At 45.5% G+C, this 25,207-nt stretch overlaps 1 protein-coding gene across 2 annotated transcripts in view; it reads left to right on the top strand.

Annotated features, from left to right (window-relative positions):
- The window catches only part of LOC137437861 (spectrin beta chain, non-erythrocytic 1), a 156,225-nt gene that overhangs the window by 80,937 nt on the left and 50,081 nt on the right, over positions 1-25,207 (top strand). For both annotated transcript variants that reach the window (XM_068132538.2, XM_068132541.2), the window contains 10 exons: positions 9,970-10,128; positions 11,562-11,864; positions 12,127-12,286; positions 17,106-18,216; positions 18,497-18,634; positions 18,790-18,928; positions 19,030-19,674; positions 21,733-21,938; positions 24,308-24,398; positions 24,791-24,937. In XM_068132538.2, the coding sequence (XP_067988639.2) occupies positions 9,970-10,128; positions 11,562-11,864; positions 12,127-12,286; positions 17,106-18,216; positions 18,497-18,634; positions 18,790-18,928; positions 19,030-19,674; positions 21,733-21,938; positions 24,308-24,398; positions 24,791-24,937 (3,099 nt within the window). The remainder of the gene's footprint in view (positions 1-9,969; positions 10,129-11,561; positions 11,865-12,126; positions 12,287-17,105; positions 18,217-18,496; positions 18,635-18,789; positions 18,929-19,029; positions 19,675-21,732; positions 21,939-24,307; positions 24,399-24,790; positions 24,938-25,207) is intronic.

Here is a 25,207-nt window from a genome sequence, read left to right on the forward strand (position 1 = left end):
ACTAACTCACGCTCCATGTCACTCTCACTACTTTCACCTCCACTCGTGACAACGCACTCACCCTTACTCTTGACAGCACACTCTTTCCCCATGCACCTGTCCGTCACACACCTTTCTCGCGCACACTCTCCCGTTACACCCTCTGTAACACTCACCACAGGTGGACACTCTTCCTTACTTCTGACAGCGCACTCTTTCCTCATGCACCTGTCCGTCACACACCTTTCTCGCGCACACTCTCCCGTTACACCCTCTGTAACACTCACCACAGGTGGACACTCTTCCTTACTTCTGACAGCGCACTCTTTCCTCATGCACCTGTCCGTCACACACCTTTCTCGCGCACACTCTTGCGCACACTCTCCCGTCACACCCTCTGTAACACTCACCACACCGCGCTTCCATGTGCTCTCTCGCACACACGCTACGACCGACTCACTCTCGCCAGCACACTCACTCCTTGGCACGCACTTTTTCCTCACACACCCCAGAGTCGGACTTTCTCGCACACCTCCTCTTTCGCACACCAGACCTGTCGCACACTTCACCCACGGCCTCTCACGAACACCCGGGTCCATCTCGACCCCCAAGCTCCTTAAATCCCCTGGCGCATCATACGCACGACCATATTGGTCACCACTTACACCGGGTCCTCTTCCTCTTCGCTTCTCCTCCATCACCTGCGAATCCCTCATCCGGTTAATGAGCACATCATCACGATCCAAACACAGACTTTGGACCAATTCTTTTATCTCCTCTTTTATCTCTTTCTTATCCCCTCTCCGTCGCTTCTTAATTTCGCTCATCCCTTCTTCCACTTCTTCTAATTTGTGCTTCACTTCTTTTATTCCCCGGTACGTCTCCTCAAGCTCGTCCTCCAAGGCTACCTTGACCGTTTCCATGTGCGTCCTCACCTGCCGGTCCTTCGTCTCCATTACCTCTATCACCTCGTCCAACCTCGTTGTCAGTCCCTCACGTACCATCTGACATTCCCTCTTCGTCGCTACCAAGTCATCTTTTAGTTCTTTCTGTGTCGCCTTTAAACCTCCTAATACCGCAGTGTTCCTTTGAACCTGCTCCACTAACTCCGTCTGTCCCACCGTCAGCTGTTCCACCTCCTGCGTCAGGACCTCTATGCCCCCCTGTAACTTTACAGTCCCCTTTCTCACCTCCTTCTCCATGTGCTCCCTACAGTGCCTCACCTCCTCGCGCACTCCTCCGACCTCCTCACTCACTCCTCTTCTGATCTGCTCTCCCATCACTTGCATCTCCTGCCCAGATGCCACCCTCATCTGCTCCATTTCCTCCCTGTGAGCATCCAGTTTGGTTTCTACCCCCATTCTGACCCCCTCTATCTGCTGCCCCATTTGGTTAACTTCCCTTTCCGCTTGGTCCCTCATGTCCCTCAATTTGCCTTCCATGGTGTTTTCTAACCCCTCTAACCCTTTTTGCATCCCTTCCATTTGATTCTCTTGAGCGGCCATTCTGTTTTCTACCCCCGTTAACCCAGTTTTCACTCCCTCTATCTGATTCTCCTGGGCAGCCATTCTATTTTCTACCCCCTCTAACCCATTTCTCACCTCTTTTATCCCATTGTCTAACCCCTCAAAATTTTTGTCTAACTTCCCAATTTTCTTGTCTAACTCCTCAAAATTATTGTCTAACTTCCCAATTTTCTTGTCTAACTCCTCAAAATTATTGTCTAACTTCTCACCGGTACCCCTCGCTTCGTCCCTCATTACCCCCAATTGCTCACTCCGAGCCCTCTCTTCGTCCCTCATTACCCCCATTTGGTTTCCCAAGTCATTCCTCAGGTCTTCACTTGTCTGGACCATGAGCGCCTTTATTTGTTCCATAAATAGGCCCCAATCCATCGGCGGCGCTGCTACGGTCGCGGGCGCGGTGACCAGCGAGGCGCCATTTTGTGCGTTTGCTACCCTCGCTGCTTCGCTCTCCTCATGTCCCTCATGTCCCTCAATTTGGTCCTGGACCGACCCTGCTTCACTCTCCCCTACCGGACCCCAGCCGTCTTGATCCGCCATAGCGCGACTTGCAAAATTCGAGTTTCGTAAAACAAAACAAATTTCGGCCGCTCCAAATTTTGACCAAATTTTTTTTTTTTTTCCTCTATTCGTTTTTTTTTTTTTTTCCTTCAAAATTTGGTCGGGCCTCGAATCTCACTCCCGACACCAATTGTTACAGACACGACTTTGATGTTAAAGTGGGCCGAGCGGAATGGCCGTCGTGTCCGCACAAATTACCCGACTATACTCGACGTTGACGAAGCCGCGCCACGCTGGCTCAATAAGAAAAAGAAGACACCCGGCTGGATTACAATAACACAATACGACACCAATGTTTCGATTCTCAAGTATATTCGTACGGAAAAGGTTAGATTACAGGGGCGAGAGGTACATCATAGGAAGACAGGCACTTAGACACAACCTTATATTATTCCCGACAGACCACAGAGAAACAGGACAAAAACTGACTCACACGGGGATTGATGGCTAGGAAAGCGGGTATTCGATGGCCAGCACAAGGTGCACCTTGTGCTCAGGGACAGGATGGCGCGGCCCAAAAGATGCAGGAGGTCTCTCAGCGCTCGAGGTGGCGTCTTGTCGTCTCAAGCTGGGGGCGCATCTCACGTCACATCCGGCGCGGGGCCGCGTATATCCGGCGGGGAGTGACACGCCCTCGGCTCGTTAGCTCCGCCTCGTGGAATCGGCACGTTGCTTCTCATTGGGTGCGTGCGGGGGGGGTTACTGGCTCCGCCCCCGACGAGGAGCTGACAGTCAGCCCCTTCGGGGTAACCCCGTGGAGCGCATGGTCTGGAGCTAATCGAGCCGGTGTGAGGACGCATCCTCCCCCGCTCCGCCGCCATCCCCTCTGTTGTTGTTGTAATTGTTGTTGTAGTTGTTGTTATTGTTGTTGTTTGGGGAAGAAGATGGGAGGAGGTATGGGAAAGGTCCTAAACTCACTACTGATGCCATATAATCACATTCTGGTGCAACGAAGAGTCATAATTAATGGAAACGAGGCCTTAACTGACATAGATTAAGAATAACTAGGAAGATGTCCGAAAGTTGTCTACGTGTGGTGCGGTGGACCTGGGCACGACATTTAATGGGGGAATAAGGGGAAGGTCGGCTCTACTGATTGTTATTTACATGCAATGGGACTAGGGAATGGGGGACTGGGGAAAGTTGGGGAGTATTGGAGAAAATAGGGGAATATTTACAAGCGGATATGGAGGCCAAATTCCATATTCGCAACAATATATATACATATATATATATATATATATATATATATATATATATATATATATATATATATATATATATATATATATATATATATATACACATTGTTGCGGTTTTGAGTTTGTAAAGTGAGTCTATTAAAGGTTAAAATTTGCCCCCCATAGTTAGTCACACAAGCAACATGTAGCCTCGCGATAGTATAGTTATGTCTTAGTATTTGTGAGCTTAGTTCCTTTGCATTGTTAGTTCTGCGTTGAGTAAGAGCCAGGAGAAAATATGCCCTACTGCCACCGATCATCCTACATCCGTAGCCTCAATCCTTTTTGCGTTAACGTTGGTTCATTATTGGGCGAGTTAACACGAGGCAGGCAGAGGAGGACCGGGGCGGAGCGGCGGAAGCGCTGACGGTAAGCACGAGCCGCCAATCAAGGCTCAGAGGTGGTGACGGCGGCGTTGCATCACAGGGCGTGGTGAGAAGGATCGAGAGTGTTCCAGAAGGTTCGGGGGGCGTAGCTCTAAGACCCGCTGCGCAAAGCCCTCGACAGGACTCACGTTGAAAAGGGTTGGTAAAAGGACTCGCAGATGAACGGAGGACTTGAAGCAGAGGACTAGCGTGGAAGAGGATCGTTACAAAGAACTTGCAAGGGAACTCGCGCGCACTAACCAGCTCGGAGGATCGAGAAAGAGGAGTTGGAAACGCGTGAGAACTGTACAGATACGCGGGCGCAGCCAAATGCGCATAAGCCGATATACAGTGCATTTGAGACGCGCGAGTGAGAACGGCTGAGTAATCGCCAGCCGCTAAAAGTCCCGCCCTTTGCCGTTCCGCCCCATCATCTGCCTTGTTCGGGAGACGCGCTACGAGTCCCTGCCATCACCTGCCACCATCTTCGCGGGACGTGCCAGGGCCATGGAGAGCCGGACGGGGACCGTCTCTGGACGACCACATTGACGCGTTGGGGAACATCTACCCATCTGCAATTCCTTGTGTGAGTGTGATACGGGCCCGTTGTCCGGGCATTAAGTTAAGACTGTCTAAGGCTACTCTGTGTCTCTGCGTCCCTGAACATTGTATATACGTGTGGGAATAATTAAAACCTTTGTTCTTCCTTTTCCTGATTCGATCGTTCCTGTGAGTTCCTCATTGACTAAGCGTGGCACGAGTACAACCGCTCTAATCGGGTTCCAACATCTAGGTAACTGCGCGGACCACGTGTACGCAATCCGCTCGGCGTACTCGCATCACATGTGGTTCGTGCGAGGCTTGCTACCTCGTTTCCGTGGTGGTGCGGGTACTTAGGTACGAGCGAGAATTGGTCCCGAAACCCTACTTCGCGCTCGCCCGGGAAGGGCGTTTCAAGTCTCGGTTCCGCCAAGCCCAGTAAAGACAAGGGGATTAATCCCCCCTTGGTAAGGGGAAAAAGGGCGGCATAGAGAACTGCAACAATATATATATATACTACCGGTCAAAAGTTTTAGAACACCTCAATTTTTCCAGTTTTTATTGAAATTTAAGCAATTCAAGTCCAGTGAATAACCTGAAATGGTAAAAAAGGTAAGCAGGAAGACAGACTGACCATTATAACCCTTAAAAGTGTAGGTCTTCCCTTTGGAGAAATTGCAAAGAAAGCCAAGGTGTCAGTGAGTACAGTTTCCTACACCATCAAAAGGCACTTGGAAACTGGAGGAAACTCTGTCAGGAAGAGGTCTGGCAGACCCAAAGCCACAACAGAATCAGAAGACAAGTTTCTGAGATTCAACAGCTTGCGTGATAGGCGGCTCACAGGACAACAGCTTCAAGCACAGCTTAACACTGGTCGAAGTAAGCAAGTCTCAGTTTCAACTGTGAAGAGAAGACTTCGAGCTGCAGGTTTGATACTTCGAGTGGCAATAAGAAAGCCATTGCTAAGATGGCAAAATAAGAAAAAGAGGCTTGCCTGTGCCTTGAAGCACCGCTAGTGGACTACTGAAGACTGGAAGAAGGTCTTATGGACCGATGAATCAAAATTTGAAATCTTTGGTTCATCACACAGGGTTTTTGTACGCCGTCGAGTAGGTGAAAGGATGGTTCCTCAGTGTGTGACACCAACTGTCAAACATGGAGGAGGAAGCGTGATGGTCTGGGGCTCTTTTGCTGGATCCAGAGTCGGCGACTTGCACAGAGTGACTGGCACCCTGAACCAAAAGGGCTGCCACAGCATTTTCAGCGCCATGCAATACCCTCTAGTATATGGCTAGTTGGTCAGGGGTTCATCCTACAGCAAGATAATGACCCTATGTCAAAACTACCTTTGAGGAAAAGAACAAGACGGTAGGCTTCAAATCATGGAATGGTCAGCACAGTCTCCAGACTTAAACCCCATCGAGCTGGTTTGGGATGAACTGGACAGAAGGGTGAAAGCAAAGCAACCTACAAGTGCAACACATTTGTGGGAACTTCTGCAACAGTGTTGGGAAGACAGGCCTGCGGATTTCACGGAAACGATCCTTACCGGTGGCGTGTCGGTAACGTGATAGCAAAAACACGGAACCGAAAGTACGTTTCCCATCGCAGAAAGGCAGTGTAAGGCAAAAAGATGTCGTATTTACCTTCACGTGTGATTTGCAGCTAACTATTTTAGAAGTTGAGTTTTATTTCCAACAAAATTAGGCAGGCAAAGCAGATAGCATGTAGTTTCCCACATTCAGGTTCGCGATATGACTTCCGCTTTGACGGACATGCGCATCGGTCTAAATCACAGACTTCCTTTTCAAAATGGCATCCGTTGCTAAGCGAAAAAAACCCGAAAATGTCGCCTTAAAAACATGACGAAAATGGTCATTCAGCGACGATTTTGAAGCGGAATGCGATGGGGAAGGCTTGGTCACATTGCTTCGCTGCAAAGTATGTGCTTCTCATTACACAGACATACGGAAGGAGGCATCGCATTGTGCAGAGGGAGGGGGGGGGGGGGGGGGGTCGATTCGTTGTTGGTTTACATTGTCGTCTTGCGTTACAACTCATGTCCGTTGTCGTCTTGCGTTACAACTCATGAGACAGAAAATATTGTGAAAGTCAGTTCTAAAAAAAAATGGAGAATCATCATATAACTTAAAATAATAATAAAACTTTATTTCATAAGGGTATAAACAATCAAATTGACAGAATTTGCTCTTCTCTGATAATAAACATCAACCTCAATAATGAACATGCGTTAGTTCCATTGCATACATGTAAATGACAGGATTTATTATTGGAGACTACATTTTAAATTTTGTATTACAAATGTTTTGCTTTACAAATTCTAAAGGGAAAAAAAAATCGTTTCCCATTAGGTTTGGGCACGGAACCGGAATTTTTGTTTCCCATCGGTTCCCATAAACTTAAATCACGGAACCGAAAATCGGTTACCGATGAGATCTGAAATCCCCAGGCCTGGAAGAACTTCCCGAACAATATTTGATTTCCATTGTAGAAAGAATGCCACGGGTGTGTTCGGCGGTTATATCTGCAAAAGGTGGCTACTTTGCTGAGTCAAAAATGTAAATTAAATTTTGTTAAACAAAATGATTCCATGATTTATTTTTTTATCTCCAATTGTTTATTTGTTATATGCTTAATTTCAGAGTACATTGAGACATTAAACTGCGAAAATTTCAATAAAAACTGGAAAAATTGAGGTGTTTTAAAACTTTTTACCGGTAGTGTACATATACATATATACTGTACATATACATATACTAGCAGATGTACCCGGCATTGCCGGGCGGGGGAGGAGGAGGGGGAGGGGGGAAGAGGAGGGGAAATGGGGGGGGGAGGGGGGGAGGGGGAAGGGGGGGTGGAGGGGAGGGTGTGGGGGTGCCCGGGGGAAGAAGGGCCCCTCCCCCCCCTCCCCCTTCCCCCTCCCCCCCTTCACCTCCCCCTCCCCCTTCCCCTCCCCCCCCTTCACCTCCCCCTCCCCCCTCCCCCCCCATTCCCCCTCCCCCCTCCCCCCTCCCCCTCCCCCTGCCCCCTCCCCCTCCCCTCCTCCTCCCCCTTAACACCAGGGGGGTTGACTCAGCCTGTCATCCTACCGAGGTCGGCAAATTGAGTACCAGTTCACTGGTAATTCCCTGTGTGCCGCAAGAGGCGCCTAACAGGGTTGGCGGCACGAACCCGGAAGTCGGAACTCATTGTCGTCAAATAAATGTAGCATGTATGTTTCACTCTCTGTCACATGCCGTTGGTCCCATGTCAATCGGATGAAGTTGAAAAATTAACATTACGAAGTTTCTCTGGGACGTACTGATTCCGAATAATGAAGTTGAAAAATTAACGTTCCGAAATACGCTAATTACGCTAACAGAAGCGCTGGTGCTGCGAAGCGCTAGAGGGAGCGCTGCGCTCCCTCCCTTCTATTCCCTCCCTCTTCTGCTAGCGTTTCTGCGCTAATACGCTAATTTTAAAACCCGAATTTTTTAAAATTTAAGGTGCGCTGTAGCTGCTCTGAGACGTACTGATTCCGAATATGCCTTTGGTTTTTCTCTGCGATGAGTAGTTCTCGAGTTATAAGAGGACAAACAAACATACTTTACTGCTTTATATATATAGAAGTTGGTACGATTCGGCCAAGGAATCCCAGAGATAATTGCAATTAAGTGAGCCGTGACGTCATGGAACGCGCCGCCGGTAATATATTATAATTTATGGTAATCTATGCAGCACGACAAGGTCATCACGGAAAACAAGGCGCCTTTGCCGGCGCAAAACGGCTCTCCCAGGGTCAAACTCGGTATCGTTGTGAGCGCACGGTTCAGCCCTTCAAGACAAAGTTTATTTTGTAAAAATCGAACCACGCGTTAAAAAGATATGACTGGTTTTGTTCGCCGGCACGTCGGCGCTCGAATCGGCTCGTGATAAATTCCAACACGTCCTTTGTCGGGGTCGTCTGAACCAACCACGGTGCCTAGACGGCTGGGACTGGTCTCAAAAGTTAGGTCTCGATCATATCCCGTAATGCTGGAAGCTGCACGTCTCTGTGATAATCCTGTGGACCATGACAAGAGATCGTGCGAGTCGCTCGCAACGGCTTCAAGCACTTCCGCATTCGACCATTTCATGAACGCCATACGCCCCGCCCATCAAAGCGCGTACGTATTAAACGAACATACAGTGGCCCATGTGTCGTCATTTGCGCATGCGCCAAAGTCTTTGCAGGAACATGAAGCATCGGAACAGCGCATTTGCGCATGCGCAAGAGTGAGAACCGCCTGTGCACCATTATGCAAACAGAAGCGCTGGCGCTGCGAAGCGCTAGATGGAGCGCTGCGCTCCCTCCCTTCGATTCCCTCCCTCTTCTGCTAGCGCTTCTGCGCTAATACGCTAATTTTAAAACCCGAAGTTTTTTTAAATTTAAGGTGTGCTGTAGTTGCTCTGAGACGTACTGATTCCGAATATGCCTTTGGTTTTTCTCTGCGATGAGTAGTTCTCGAGTTATAAGAGGACAAACAAACAAATATACTTTACTGCTTTATATATATATAGATGCCAGGGAAACACCAACAGCAGAGTATAAGTGAGAGTTAGATTAAGGGATTGGTGGTAGGGGAGGAGGTGGGTGGTGGAGGACACATGGATGTGAACAAGGAACAAGCTGAATGAAGCACAGCAAGAAGTTGAAGGCAGGGATCAAAGAGAAAAGTAAGAAACCAACCGACAATTAACAAACAAAAACAGGTGAGGGAGAGGTTCATGATATCCTCATGTGGATGAGAGGCTCAGGTGAGGGAAAATTTCCAGGGTGGAATGACTGGGTCTGAAACAGAACTGATGATCTGAAATCAGTCTGTTGGAGAAAAGGAAGGATTTGATATCAGCTGTAGTGATACATTCCATGACCTTGCTTATAATTGGAAGCGAGCTAATAGGCCTGTAGTTAAGTGGATCCGTTTTTGCACCATGTTTATGTCTTGTAGTGATGTTGGCCTACTTGTAAGCAGACATAAACTAACCCAGAGGATGATCGAGTGAACACAGCAGAAAGAGAATGTGCAAGAGCAGGAGAGCAGGTTTTTAGGATGCATGAGCTGGATGCCGTCCAGTCCAATTGCCGAATTAGAGTCGAAGGTTGCCAGAAACTTCTTCACCTTCTCGGTTACAAAAGACACGAAGTCCAGGAACAGTTGGGTATGAAATGGAAGGATGGGTACCAAGAGTGAGGTTTTGGGAACACAAGATTTGAAAGCAAACATAATTGAAGCATTCATCCTTCTTATGAGTGGAGTTGGCTGTGGTGCCATTTGAAGGGATTGATGGGTAGCATTCACCAGAGACAAACTTGGCAAGGCACCACCTTGAAGAAGGAGACAGGTTAGAAAGTTCAGCCTTGAGGTTGGACACATCTTCTTTTCTCACTCTCATAGGAGTGGATGCACACCTATTCCAGGTATTATGGAATGATCTGAAGTTGCCTTCGGTCAGATTTCCCTTCCAGGAAGTGAAGATTTGCCTTCCAACTGGAAAGATAATAAGCAGGGAGAAAAACCGAGGAATCGGGGACATCCTGTGGGAGGAAGGATTCTATTCGGCAGATAATGCCATGTTTACCAATTGCATTTCTGTATGATGTTTGTACATGGCACAGTGTTCCTATCCCCTAGATGACTGAAAAACCATTTCTGCTTGTTATAGGCTCTCGTCACTAACTGTCTGTTTCTCATCCCTATATCTTGGAATGACATGCAGGCCTGGGAGCGGCTTGAGAAGGCCGAACATGAAAGAGAGCTGGCATTGCGTCTGGAGCTCATTCGGCAGGAGAAGCTTGAGCAACTCGCTCAGCGATTTGAGCGGAAGGCAGCACTCCGTGAGACCTGGCTCTCTGACAACCAGCAACTTGTGCTGCAGGTAAAAGCTAAGCTCAGATGATGCAATTCATGCGGTGCCCAACCATGCATTGTGACTGGGTGCTCGCTCCATATTATGCCATACTATTCTGATAGGATTGTCCAACATAGCACACTTTCCTTTTTAGCGTTTAGTCTGGGTTTGATTTGTGGTCCAACTATAAATTGTCGGATCGATGCTGCACAGTTATGCTGTTTCACTCATGAGTGTGCCATTTCTCAGATGCTTGTTGAGCTGGGTATCTCAAATGCTAGCATTAGATGGTGGACATTTAAAGATTCCATCGTGTCTTCTAAAGAGGAGTAAGTGACCTATTGCTGGCACACTGCCCAAATTGCAAATTCCTGCCCGAACCTAATGCATCAGTCGACCAACCACAGCCCTGAGAAAAATGGTGTAAAACTGCGGGCTGAACCCATAAATGACTCGGTTCAATATTCATAGGAACGAAAATGTCATACCGACTTCTCTGCACAATCGTACACAGACTACACAGATGTTAGTTGCAATTACAATTACATGATGCCCAGGATGCAGCAGTGTTATTGCTATGCTTGATCTACAACTACAACCTCTTAAACAAACAACGTAACATAGTTATGTAATAAAGTTATTATTGAGCTAATTGTGGAATTATGCAGGTTTCAGGTAATCAGAGGCCCATTCCACGTCTTGAGGTTTGAAACTTTATATGTGAGATTGGAGTAGCTCAGTTTTTTTATTTAATGGTGAGATGAAATGGTAATGCTATTATGGCAGCATTAACTATTGTTGTGTTGTTTGTTGTTGTTGCAGCAGTAACTACTTAAAGTGAGCCCTTAGAAATCGAAATTTCAAAACAAAGGAAAAAAAACGAAGTTCGGCTTAATCGACTCAGTTTTTCATGCTCTTTCCAATGGTGCAACTCGCATCACCCACCAATTTCCATCCAATTAGCCACCCAAAGTCTGGTTCATGGAAAAAAAGGCTTGAGGTCAAACTTCAAAGAGATAAATATTCAGCCCCCCCCCCCACCCCCCTTCTACCTGTATTTTTAATATTTTTCAAAAACAACCCTGAGATGTGAAGGGTTTAGATGTATCTCTAGTGTCCATAACAAGGGTTTTTGTCATACTGATCCCCTCACCTGGCCATACGTGGAGCTCAGTTTTGATATTTTGATATGAAAACCTTCAAATCGGTTTGTCTTTTTCTAGGTTGTAAAAAACCATCTTAAAAACACCGGAAATCGAGAGATCTCGCAGAGATGCCCATTTTAACCTATTAAATAAAGTGTTACCATACTCAACGCAAATCCAGTCAACAAGAGGGTGCCCTGGGGGGGGGGGGGGGGGGCTCCATGCACTTTAAGTAGTTAATGGCATGGGGAAAATCTAAAAACATTCCTTTACAGCAAAAACCACCAACAACTGCAACTCTGTTCTCCACCACAGGACAATTTTGGCTTTGACCTACCAGCTGTTGAGGCAGCAACGAAAAAGCATGAAGCAATTGAAACAGATAATGCAGCCTACGAGGAGCGTATCCAGGTGGTGGTTGATGTGGCAGCAGAGCTGGAGAGTGGTGGATACCACGAAGCCCCACGCGTTGTTGCCCGTCGTGACAACATTGTGGCGCTTTGGGCCTACCTACAAAGCTTACTTCAGGCGAGACGAGGCCGCCTCCGCTCCACGCTTGCCTTGCAGCGCCTCTTTCAAGAGATGCTGCACCTTCTTGAGTGGATGGAGGAGCTGAAGGTGAGCCTGGCCAAAAACAAGAGCAGCATCATATCAATAGCATTGTCTTTTGCCAGATAAACTGGAGCAGTGGCTGAAACTCATTAAACAGGAGGAAAAAAAAATCAACGTGAAGAAACATCACACCCACTCCTCTGATGGCTAGTGACAATTGGCACTCAATGCTATGACTCCATCAGTGGTATGCTCAACTGTTTCATTTTAGACTTGAGGTTCAGGTGAGCCAGATGAAATTCAGTCACTATTTTTTTTATCCCTGTAGGTAGGTTTGCTGACCACTGATATGGGAAAGCACCTGCAGGGTGTGGAGGATCTTCTGCAGCGGCTGTCCCTTCTGGAAAGCGATCTAGCGGCAGTGGGAAACCGAGTGCAGGCTGCTTCCACTGCAGCTCAACCGTTCATGCAGTCTACTGATGAGCAAGGTACCTCAGCACCTTTCCTCAATACAACTTTGCAGGGGAATACGCAATGACTCGTGATTACAACGTTTTCTGGAATAGATCTTTTACAAAGACTCTTTTTTTTTTTTTGGGGAGAAACGACTTGAGAACACAAGATAGGCTTGTAGTGGGGCGGCTTAGCCCAAATATTCAAAAGAATTGTGCATTTTGTGAAACAAGCACCAAATTTGGCACAAATGTACATTAATATGTTGCGAACATTTTCAGATATTGGGCCACTTGAAATTCCGTAATTTTTTTTTCCAAATTTTTTCAAATTTCGTAATTTAAAATTTTTCGGGTGACACCGTCACAATTTCGGTCTTCGAGGCCGGCCGATAGGCAAAGTGTGACCGGAAGGGACGAGGTTCTCCTGACCACGTGGCCCTCGATCTGGGAAGCGAGAGGCGTTCCATTAGTGGACGCGCCCCTCACGCCCGACTTTTGGGCGGCCCCGGCAGGCCGTTTGTTTTGACGTTCCGTGACAGGCCCCGCACCCCCACCTCCGGGCCGACCGGAAGCTTGTGCTGAGTACATCATACCTGAACAACTCAGTGAGGCAGAACACAGCAGTGCACACCAGGGTGACCCCTTCAGTGCATAAACCAATTAACCTGTCCACTGCAGGGCATATAGAAATGAAGTTATTTTCTGCATATAATAATAATATAAGTTCAGTTCTATATAACAATTTCTGTTATCACCACTACCACTACAACTACCACTACTACAAGCTTTGTCTGGAATTTTGTGGACTAACAGACAAACAGACATACAGACAAGCTGGGATCAAAACATTACCTCCTTCCACCATTGAGTGTAGAGGTAAACATCATGGAAATTATATCATGCCCTAGATTTAATTCATGCTTACCCGTGTATTTGCTTCACTGGTTCACAAGGTCTTTTGCATACATGTAATTCAGACTCTCGTCTTCATTGCTGACCACACAATGTTCGCAACATATTAATGTACATTTGTGCCAAATTTGGTGCTTGTATCACAAAATGCACAATTCTTTTGAATATTTGGGCTAAGCCGCCCCACTATATCGGCCGGCCTCGAAGACCGAAATTGTGACGGTGTCACCCGAAAAATTTGAAATTACGAAATTTGAAAAAATTTGAAAAAAAAAATTACGGAATTTCAAGTGGCCCAATATCTGAAAATGTTCGCAACATATTAATGTACATTTGTGCCAAATTTGGTGCTTGTATCACAAAATGCACAACAGGTTTGCTATGCTGCTACACTATTGGGTTGACCATCAGATCAGGTTTCAGATGAACATTTTAAAAATCCACATCGATGATCTATCACTATACCTTTCTCTTGCATGAATAATTGTACAATACTTTCTAGAGATGTCTGTAGTGTTAGACAGGGTGTTCTGGTGATAGCAGGGATCTGCAGAGCATCTGCACAATGTAAAATGTGACTTAAAGTTCTCAACTGTTCCCTTCCTGCTCCCCTCTCATGCGTCAATCCCCTCTCTACTCCAAGCCATCAAACAACCTCCCCACCTGCTGACGACAACTTCTCCACCTCCCACCCACTACCGAAATTTCTCACTCCCCTTCCCCCCCTTCCCAAAGTCACCACCAAAAATCCTCACCCTTCCCCCCTCCCAAAGCCTCAACTTCCCTTCCCAACTCTGTTCCATCTTTGCTCTCACCTCCCTCCCCCAAACCCCATGTCTTCATCCTCCAAACCCTAAGGTGTCAATTCTCGTCACATTTCAAACCTTCAAGCCCCTCCCCAACCCCAACTCCACAAACCCTCCTCCTAACCTCAACACTGTTCTCCCCTCCTCACCCTCCTCCCACTCCTAAAAGCAAATGAGCATTCACACATGGAAACAGCAGATTATTGAACCCTTTTCCTTCCCCTATCATGCTATCACCAACTTCACAGAAGCCACGATCGAACCAGCTCCTACATGGCATGGCCCGTCACGGTCGCCTGTCCAACTCGCAGTCCCACGAGATATGTGGAAACCCTGTGAAATTGAAACTCTCACGTAACCATGAGCAGTATAATTGTGCAAAATAAATTGCCCAAAACCAATTATCTTCTTCCTGATGCATATTTCCACATCATTTAAAGTAAATAATGACGGATGTTTTCTTTCACAATGTCACGAGATTCCTGGAAGTCATCGGACAAAGACCTTTATTATGACATGGATTTTATGGTCCTTTGTCGAGTCATTTAAGAGAAAATAGTCGGAAATAATAGCAAAGACCTGCATAACCTCCATGGTAAAAGCCATAGAATGCCACATAGTTATTTGGGTGGTGTATAGACAACAGACTGCTGCTGCCTCGATTGCTGTGGCTTATCTTCACCAGGCCCATCACACCTATCGGCTCAAAATCCTTTTAACAGTCACTTTCGTCATTCTACACTGCAGGGAAAACTTGTAGGGAGGGCATGGTGATTGTGAATATGACAGCTCCGAAGATGTCTTTGGCCTCACATAGCAGTACTAGTACCCTACTGCAAAGCCGCAATGAGCCGGCGAAGCCAAAGCCTCTTGCCACTATTTTACCCATCACGATGGCATCAGTAGGTTAGGTAGTTGGTAGTAGGTAGGTGGAGTAGGTACCGTACCTAGTTCAAAATGACACCATTTGCATTCTGGATTAGATTAAAATTTATAAAATTTACTTCTTGATTTTTTTTTTTTTTTTTTTTTTTTTTTTGTATACAAGGTCGAGGCTCGTGAAAGAGCGAAAATGAAAATGTGAAGTAATCACACGAAAATGAAAATGAAAATGAAAATGAAAATGAAAGAGCGTGAAAGAGCGAAAAAAAAAAAAAGCGAAAAAAAAAAAAAGCGAAAAAAAAAAGAGCTCGTGAAAAAATTAATTCAGTGAATTCCGTCTCAACTTCGGATATTTCCGGCCGTGAAAAACTATCCCCTGCGGCCACGAGATTTCAAAAAAATAATTCTTCGTCAATTTTAGAATATTTGACGCCGTTTTCAGCCTCCGAAACGCGGTAAAAAGCTTTTTTGAAATATTTTTTCAAATGCTCGAATCTCATTGGTTCCGGTGTTTGGTGACTATTTTCGTTGTTTTTTTTTTTTTTTTTTTTGGGGATACAGAATCGAGGCTCGTGAAAGAGCTAACATTTATTTCACAAACAAATCAAACAGACGAACAAAATATATAAAAGGAGGGAGCGGTAGACAAGATGGGGAGAGATGGGGAAGCACACAAACACAACATTTGAGAGCAGGGACACCGGGAGATGTGTGGGGGGGAGAGGGCTTGGGGGGAGGAGGCGTGGGAAGGGGGGGGGGGGTGGTGGGAGAAGTATAAAACACAAGGACACCAAGGACTTCCAGGACAGAAGTTGGTATTTCAAAAAAGTGGATTTGGGGTGAAATTAGCGGGGGTAGAAAAGATCAAGGTTTTGGATGGCGGAAGATAAGAGATGGTGGTGAACAGCTGTTTTAAAGACCTGGAGGGAGGAGTGGGATTGAAGAGAGCGAGGGAGTTTGTTCCAGAGGCGGGAGAAAAGAGGAATGAAGGAGTGAAGGTGAGCAGAGAGTCTTGATTTTGGCAGTTTAACCATAAGAGGGTTGCAGGCAGATCTTGTGTGACCTGTAGGAATATTTAGGGGCCCGTGCGGGCCCGGGGAATGAGGTTGGTCTTGAAGTATTTTAATTACAAATTAGAGGTGCATAAGATTGTGAATAAAAAAAAGACGGGTGAAACAAACTCCTATTGAACTTTTTCTCAATTTTTTAATGCATACTTCCGCATCCGCAAGATGGCGGCCTCCATGGAGCGATTTGGTGCGTCAAAGCTTCGAAATTCTCAAAGGATTCAGCAAAATCTGGCTTTTCAACATAATACGTACGCGTTCATTCACAACACCAGCTTCGTCGGCTATAAGCACCAACATGGCGGCCGTATGTTTTTTGTTTTGTTTTTAGGTTGAAATTGTGGGTGAATCAGGCAAACTGCCCAACCAGGGGGTAGAACGGAATGTTACACACAGACACATAAACAGACAGACAGACGAACAAGTGTGTTATATAGACTAGCAGGTAGACCCGTGCAAAACCCATGGGCAAAGACATGTATGACATTTGGACATTTGAGTTAGATGCCGCACGGACTTTTCCAAAATGGGGACTGGCAATTCATCAGATCCATAAATGATGTAATCTTCACAATTTATTTACTTCACATATGTGAGTACATGTCTATGCACCTGTGAAATACAGTTTGTAATGGAAACATGTGTCATTCCATATATTGTAAATGTGACTTCAAGATCTCAACTCCCCCTCCCCCCCCCCCCCCCCCCCCACCTTCTTCTGTCTCCCCCTCCCCACCTCCTCTCCTTCGTTATTTATATAATCTAAGAGATTTTAATGTCAGGCATGTATTGAAATGTAATTTGCTGAGAAAAAATGATTTAGACCCATTTATTTGTGAAAAACCGTTGCGACTTGCACAGCCTTGAGGCCTCAAACTATGCAAAAATTTTAAACATTCATAAAATCAAAATGCAAGACCCCACAAACACGCCATTTACCAAACATGCTTAAGAAACATACGTCTCTCAAAATATCCACATGTAGACCCACTCATTTAATCGCAGCACTGATGCAGGCAACTTTCCATAGTACCTGTACACCAGAGGCCTATGATGCCTGATAACCTATATGGCACGAACAAAATGGCAGCGATTTGATTTAGAAGTTACACCCTGAACAGACAGACAGACAGACTGGCAGAGAATGTATGTATGATTCTCTTACTTTTTCCTGTTATCCAACAGCCTACCAGCCATGTGACCCTGCAATTGTCAAAGAACAAGTTGCCCTTCTGGAAACTAGCTTGGCTGAACTTGGCATGTTGGCTGCTGCCAGGCGAGCTCGCCTTTCCGCATTACGTCGTCGATGGGCCTTGGTGGCAGAGCTCACCGAAGAGGAAGCTTGGGTGCAAGAAAAGCAGCGAGTGCTGAACGACGAAACTGGACGAGATCTGGCTGCCGTCCTGCGCCAACTGAGGCAGCAGCAAGCCTTGGAGGCAGAAATGGCAGGCCAGCGACTAAGGGCTGAGCAAGCATTAAATGAAGCTAATAAATTAACTAGTAAAACTATCAAGGCTTCAATAAGAAGCAGTCATCCAAATGATCGTGATAAAAACCTTATTAATAAAGAAAATCACACTTCAGTGAACAAAATGCCTGTGAAAATGTCAGACAAGCTAATATTTGAGCAAAACCATGAAGGGCCAAAAACAAATGGGGTTCAGTGGGAAGAAGAACATGTTTCAGTGGAAAGAAATGGCGACGTTTCCTGTGACTTTGACATCGAAGAGGATGAAGAAATGCTATCACCAACCACGGAGATTCCCTTAGCTACGGTGGCTGATCTCATTCTGACAAGGGCTGATGCTTTACGGACTGCCTGGGAACAGCTGGAGGCATTTGCTGCACAGCGACGCAATAGGCTGGCATCAGCAGCTGCTCTGTTACAATTTCACGCTGATGCCGATGAGCTGCATGCCTGGCTTTCTGATGCTTTACTTGTCTCGTCAACTGAAGTAACTTGCCCAGATGAAGCCGCTGCCCGAGCGATGGCACGGCAGCATGCTACCCTCTGCGCCGAAGCGGCCGGACATGCCGCCATGCTGGAGAGCCTGCAGCGGCAAGCGTTGGAGTTGCCAGAGGAGGCGAAGACCCGTGTGGCCCAGTTACAGGCTATGTTGGGTGAGCTTAGGGAACGAGCAGAGCGACGTGGCCGCCACCTTCGGGAAGCCGCAGCTCTTCACAGGTTCCTGGGAGAGGCGACATCCTGTGAGAGCTGGATTGATGAGAAGAAGGCTTGGTTGGAGGCACTGAATCTGCCTCAGCATCTGGAAGAACTGGAAGTGCTACAACAGAGGTGTGGCCCCAGTAATAAAGGCCTGATGGAAAGCTTCCTCCACATCCTCAATTATAATTCCATAATGTTTTTGTGAAGCTTGCTGTTGATCCTAAATGTTTGTAAAGTAACACTTCATCACACCAATAATATATTAAATGCTCCCAATATAACATATTGCATGAAAGGACTATTCTCATTGAAAGAGCCATTATCTACAGTAAATAAAAGTTATTTTACAGTTGAAGAAGTATTTTTTGTTTTTTCCCTAGATTTTTGAATGTTTTTTTTTATTGGATAGATTTGAAAGCCTTGAACAAGAGATGGCTAATCATGGAACTAGAATTGGGGCTGTACATAAAGATGCACGGAAGCTCATTGAGGAGGGCCACCCCAATGAGAAGACCATCTGGGAAACCAAAGAGCACCTCAACTTCAGGTTGTAAAAGTTGATAATATTGTGTAATAAATAAAAATGACATACACAAACCAAATACAAAATATAGACCTCTGCCTTTCCAAGGCTATATCTTATGGAATGATATTTTGTTCCAGATTAATTAATCTTCGGAAATGTATGTGGATCATTTATAGATGGAAGCAGCTGCAGGAATTGGTGTCAACATGCCGGGCAGACCTTGAGGCAGAGCTGGCCGTGCAGGGATATGCAGTCGAGTGTATGGAAACTGAGACATGGATTCGCGAAAATGCTAGGTTGCTGCATGACTCCATGGTGAGGTTTTAAGGGAATCCTTACTCACAATACTTTTCTGTTTGAGTATATCCATTACTCATAATATTACTTTGTCTCTCACTGTGTAACTCTCTGTCTAGCCTCCAGGCTGTACAGCGATTGGACTCTCAGGTCCGGAACGCCATCTGGCTTGTGTGGAGCGCTCGGCCGAGGCAGTGGAAGTACGCCTACATCAACTGAAAAAACAGGCTCCAGAACTGACTGCTGCTAGGCCTCAGAGTGTGGATGCCATCATGAGACCTCTCTCTTCAGCTCTTGAGGCCTGGTCTGAGCTATCTACGGCGTTGCAAGCTCGTGCCTGCTTATTGAGCAAAGTACGGCGGCAGCATTTTCTAGAAACTGGTCTTTGTAGCTTAGAAGCTTGGCTAGGCCGCACAGCAGCTGCATTGGCATGCAGTGAAGTACCAGATAATGTTATGCAAGCCAAAGCCTGGCTGGAGCAACATGAGGCATTGGCAGTGGAGCTAGGCTGGCGAAAGACTGAGTTTGACCAGCTGCGAGAGGAGGCTACTGCTGAAGTAGAAAACGATGAAGAAACCCAAGGAGACCCAGACAAAGATTCTGAAGCAAACAAGGAGTTTTTGAGCAATTTGGATAAAACTGAAAGCAGTTTTGCAGAACTTTCCAAGCTTTGCATGACCAGAAAATCAACACTTGTCTCCGCAGAGTCCTATTTGCTCTTCTTGCGCGATGTGGCTAAGCTGGATGCCTGGCTTGATAAGCAGGTATGACTGCCAAGATAATAAATCCCGGAGATTGCGTATTTTAGATATGGAAATTATTTGTTCCACAATGAAATTGCCTTGTTTATTTTCATCGATTTTTTTTTTTAAACTGCCTATTGCTCATGTCGGAACATTCACTTATTACATTCTATGATGGGCGGATGTCTAGCTCAGAGGTTGTAAGTACTGAGGTACCTGATGGATCAGGTCTAGGAGTGTCATCCTTACCATTATTCACGGACCCCGGTGTATGTCGTGCTATTCCTCCTATAGTTCTGTCCCGCTTACATCCAGACTTTCTGCATAGGATCAGCATGACCCCAATTAGTGCATAGGGGTGGTTTTATCTTTGCCGATAGTCTCGGGGTGTGTGTTCGCACATTCTCTACGTAAATGTGTATCGTGTAGCGCCGCCTCCATGTGGGAGAGGGTATTGCAAGTCCCATCCTTTACAGTGCAGTATTCCTGTCCCCACGTTTTCTAGTGCAGTGAGGTGTTTTGATTTATAAGCAGTAGGCATGTTTTTGCTTGATGCACATAACACGGGTTATGTTTTGTTTCTTTTTGGGAGCAATTCAGGGAGCTGTACGTTGCCTATACACCTCCCAAATAAAGGTATGTTTCAGAAAAACGTGTTGCATGCTTAGAATAAGGTCGCCCGTAGAGCGGGTACTCTGCTAGTTATTCGTAATTTAATAAATAAACATTAAGTAGTACAAAATAATACAAATAAATACATTATTTTGTACAAAATGATTTTGTACAAAATAATACCAAATAATACAAATAAACATTTAGTAGCACAGTTGTAATAAACGCCTTTCGTGATTTGCGTTCAAGTGATGCTGTGCAATCACAATGAGATATGTCGACTAGTAGTTGAAACTTGGTTTTATCATTCAGAACATCGTGCATCTTATCCACATACTTTTTTTTTCTTTTTTTGTATACAGAATCAAGGCTCATGTAAGGGCTAACACATTGAACATGAAAACATGCACAGACACATAAAACATACAATAAAGGGAGCGGGAAACAAGAGGAGGAGAGAGAGGGAAGTATACAAGCACAACAACAGACGAGAACAGGGACGCCGGTAGATCTGTGGAAGGGGGAGGGATCGGGGAGGAGGGAGGGGTACACGGTATAAAGCAAATGAACACGACTAGGAATTTCAGGAAAGAAGCTGGGGATTTAAAGGGGCGGATTTGGGGCGTTTTAACGGGGGTAGAAAATATCAAGGTTTTGGATGGGGGAAGATAAGAGATGGTGGTGAACAGCTGTTTTAAAGATCTGAAGGGAGGAGAGGGATTGAAGAGAGAGTGGGAGTTTGTTCCAGAGGTGGGAGAAAAGAGGAATGAAGGAGTGAAGGTAAGCAGAGAGTCTTGATTTTGACAATTTCACCAGAAGAGGGTTGCTGGCAGATCTTGTGTGTCCTGCAGGAATATTTGGGGGACAGAACACAGACAGAGCTAGGGGAGCAAGGCCGGAGAGGAGTCGGTAGAAGACAGAAAGACCACCAACCTGCCTGCAGTGAAAGAGAGAAAGGCCCTCGGAGTTAGCTTCATCGCGGGAGATTCCAATGATTCTGAAAGCTTTGGTTTCAACAGCGTGAAGCCGAGCTCGGTGTGAGGCAGGAGCACCAGCCCAGAAGGGAGAGCAGTATTCCATTGAGCTGCGGATGAAAGCTTTGTCTGTGGTGAGGAGGTATGCCAAGGAAGAACTTCGCACGACGGAGGATGCCCAGTTGGTAACACATTCAGCTGAAATTAAAATTCAGCTGAAATATGCATTTCAGTGATGATATGGATTTGGGTCGAGGAGGTATTTACCACAGAAAAATTCCATAACTATAACAGATTATTTTAAAAAGACATATATGAAACACTTTGAATACTAAAGAATAAGTTAATCAAAAGCCAAGAGGATTTTGGACTCACTGAACCAAAATGCTCCAATTGGAATGATGAGAGTTATTGATACATAATGATATAACGCATCACACTGAATTATACCTGTAATGTTACATTTGGAGCTATCGCTTTCTTTGCTATGCAGGAGATAGCTCTGTCCCAAGCAGAGCCTCCTGCAGGTGGGTTGCAAGGGGCTGAAATGGCCTTGCGTCGAGCCATGGATCTCCGTGACAAGATGGCTAGCGGGCGTGAGCGGCTGCATCTGTTAGCCACGAGCGAGCAGGCCGTGATGGCACAAAGCGGCCCATATGATCAGCAGGTGCAGGACAATGTGCAGAAGCTGCAGCAAAGGTGAATTTGCGACGGCTTGCTTAAGAAATGGCTGTATGTGTGAGCACTTTAGGAGGAGGTACTGGTAAATATGGAATAGCTGCATTTCACATCACTAGGGCATTGCCCGTACTATATCTATATCTAAAATTATATCCCCCCCCTCTATTTACATGAAATGGTTTGGTCCAAAGCGAACGGCTTGCGAGTACGGTGACAATCCCCCCCCTCTATTTACATGCAATGGTTTGGTCCAAAGCGAACGGCTTCCGGAGTTTGGTAAAGAAATCGCCATCGCGTGCACAAACGCGCAGGAAAGCGAATGAATCGCAAATTCGGTTTTATTAGTTTTAAAACATAGTTTAACGCCAACATAGTTTGCAAACGTGAAATAAATGAATACGCTCTCAAATGTGCCATCCGAGGCAGAGTGTGTCCTCCACGTTCGGCACACGCGATCGTTCGCTGCTCTCTGATTGGTTGAATCGTTTTTTGGACATAGCTCGGTAAGTAATTGTCCGATTAATATGAAACCTTGAAAAGGCACATCCTCGGGTCCCCAGCAATATACCTGGCAAGTTAAAAGTATATCGGACCCGTGGTTGTTGAGAAACAGCGGTCACAGACAAACAAACGTACAGACGTACAAACGTACAGAGATTACTGGAATTATAGATAGATGTCTGTAGCTTCACGACATCACACAATCATAGTGACCTGCCCACTTCTGGTCACATGTACAACCAAGATGGCCAGCTGCTGCTGGGAATTAGTTCAATTCCACTTTCATCAGATTAATGTTAGGATTTGAATACAAACCTTCTTCCCCTTCATTCTTCAACCTCTACCCAATTACAGCTTCAAACTAGAATGGTACTCGGTAGCACGCTTACCTCCACAAGGAAGAACAGTTAACGTTTTGTATCCCATTAAAAAAATTTTTTTTTTTTGTATACAAAATGGAGGCTCGTGTAAGAGCTAACATTAATGACAAAAAAAACAAACGGACACATAAGACAAAATAAAGGGAGCGGGAGACAAGATGGGAGAGAGGGGGAAGCACACAAGTACAACATTTGAGAGCAGGGACATCGGGAGATCCGTGGGAGGGAGAGGGCTTGGGGGGAGGAGGCGTGGGAAATTGGTGGGAGAGGTAAAAATCACATGGATACAGCTAGGACTTAATGTTGGCTTTTTCCTGTTTCTATAGATATTATTTTGGTTTCTGCTTCCGAGAACTGGCTGCTTGTGTACTTCCGCCATTAGCTAGACCATAAAATACTTAAGAAGCTACTACGTCACATGATTATTGTGACCATTGGCAACTCAATGTTGGGCCGTTATGATGTTTCCCCCCCCTTCACTGCTAAGCTCTGGAATTATTTACTTTCTCATGTCTTGCCGAAAAGTTATGAACCACCTTTGGAGGCCATTTTTCCCTGCAGAGCAGGGGTTGGGCGTTTTTCAGGCACCGTGGTTCCCTTTTAGAGGAATTGTTTTATGGCTGGATGCCCTTCCTGCCGCCAACCCTGTTAGTCGCCTCTTGCGACACGCAGGGAATTACCAGTGAACTGGTACTTAATTTGCCGACATCGGAAGGATGACAGGCTGAGTCAACCCCCCTGACGTTAATTCAGCGATCGACCGGGATTCAAACCCAGAATCCTAGGATCCCAACCCGGCACCCTAACCGCTAAGCCAACACCAGGCTTAATACTTCCCTAACAGTTATGACCTGCCATTTTCAAAAGGCAGGTTTTCCACTTCCTCAAAAACCCACAGATTATTGCCCACGCATGTCAGTTTATTAATCGAGGAACAACTTGGTTAAATTCAATGTTGTACTTTGAACACAAATAGGAACATTAATCCGAAGACAAATCTGCCATTTTACCGTACTTGTTTTTACGACCTTTACCATCTTTATTTTATTTCATTTGAATTATTAACTTGAATACTGCATGGGGGACCGTGTTTTATGAACTCTCAATTCTTCCTTTTCTTCAGTCCTTGTTTATTTCATTTAAGGCCTGGCCATGATGATGACTGTACAGATTTTACAGAATCCAGACTGGAATCTTTCACGTAAAACCAACAAAAACCTACACAAATCTGAGAATGAGAAGATGTTCTCCCTAAATATCTCATCTGAAGGCCTTCCAAAATCCAAAGAAAATAGGCCCTCAACTGATGTTTTGGGACTTGAATGAGCATATTGAAATGCTGAATGCAGATATGACTAAATTGGAAAGCCTGCCATTCATAACAAATGATTTATCTGGCTGTCGGACAGGGCTGGGGGTACAGCTGCACATTTGGGGCAAAAATGGTTTGGTGTATCCGTAGTTTGAAATTCATTTCTGCACACTTGCCCAATTATGCTCCTCTAGGATCGAGAAGCTTGCGGATGCTATCGACGACCTCTGCCTTCGTCTGAAAGAGAATCGAAAGCTGCAGACCTTCTTGGAGATGTGTGATGAGGTGTGATGACGGTTACACTATAAACTGGTTGTTAGTTTAGCAGTTATCTCCTGCATGGTAACTCAAGGTGTAGGCAAAGCAATTCATTTCCAGATCAGATGATGGGTTCGCTGAGTTAAGGTTTGCTGTTATTTGTAAATAACTCGGTAGTTTAAAAAGGTTTTCTTTAGAAACAATTGCATGAGCTTTGTCTCAATTATTTTATCCCAATGATGAAAACTTAAGTTTACAACTTTACTATTGTGCAGTTTCCTTGTAGCTGGTGGTTCATGACGTCTTTGTTCATGATTTTTTAAACTGTCCAATCAATGCCCTTTTCTTTCTTTTATCATTATTTTGGATTTTGACCATCTGTTATTGAAATCAACCACACATACACTGTTCCTGGCCAGCTCAGCCTATGGGTGGCCGAGAAGCTCCTTGTTGCACGGGACAGTGGGGTTGGGACAGTTCGTGACCCCCATGGCAAGTGGCTGAAGCACCAAGTGTTTGCTGCCGAGGTGCAGAGCAATCAGGCTCGATTGGATCTCGCCCGACAGGTGAACGAACATCAAGTCCTTGTGGTTTTCAGGACCTGAGTCTGAAAGCAATGCACATGTTTCTCAATTTGATGTGTACACAGTTTTTACTGCGAAATGTGCTTTTTGCTGTTTCTGGATGCATGGTACAAAGGCCCCAACACTACCCAATATCCTCATCTTTTAAGAGATATTTTCTACCCTCAATAACCTTAATAAGCCAATCCTTTTTAATTAATCGTTAATAATTAATCAGAATAATAAATTAAAAAATAATTAATCAGACTATAT

The sequence above is a fragment of the Myxine glutinosa genome, chromosome 12 (assembly GCF_964187855.1).
Source record: "Myxine glutinosa chromosome 12, kmMyxGlut1.1, whole genome shotgun sequence".
Taxonomy (NCBI): Eukaryota; Metazoa; Chordata; class Myxini; order Myxiniformes; family Myxinidae; genus Myxine; species Myxine glutinosa.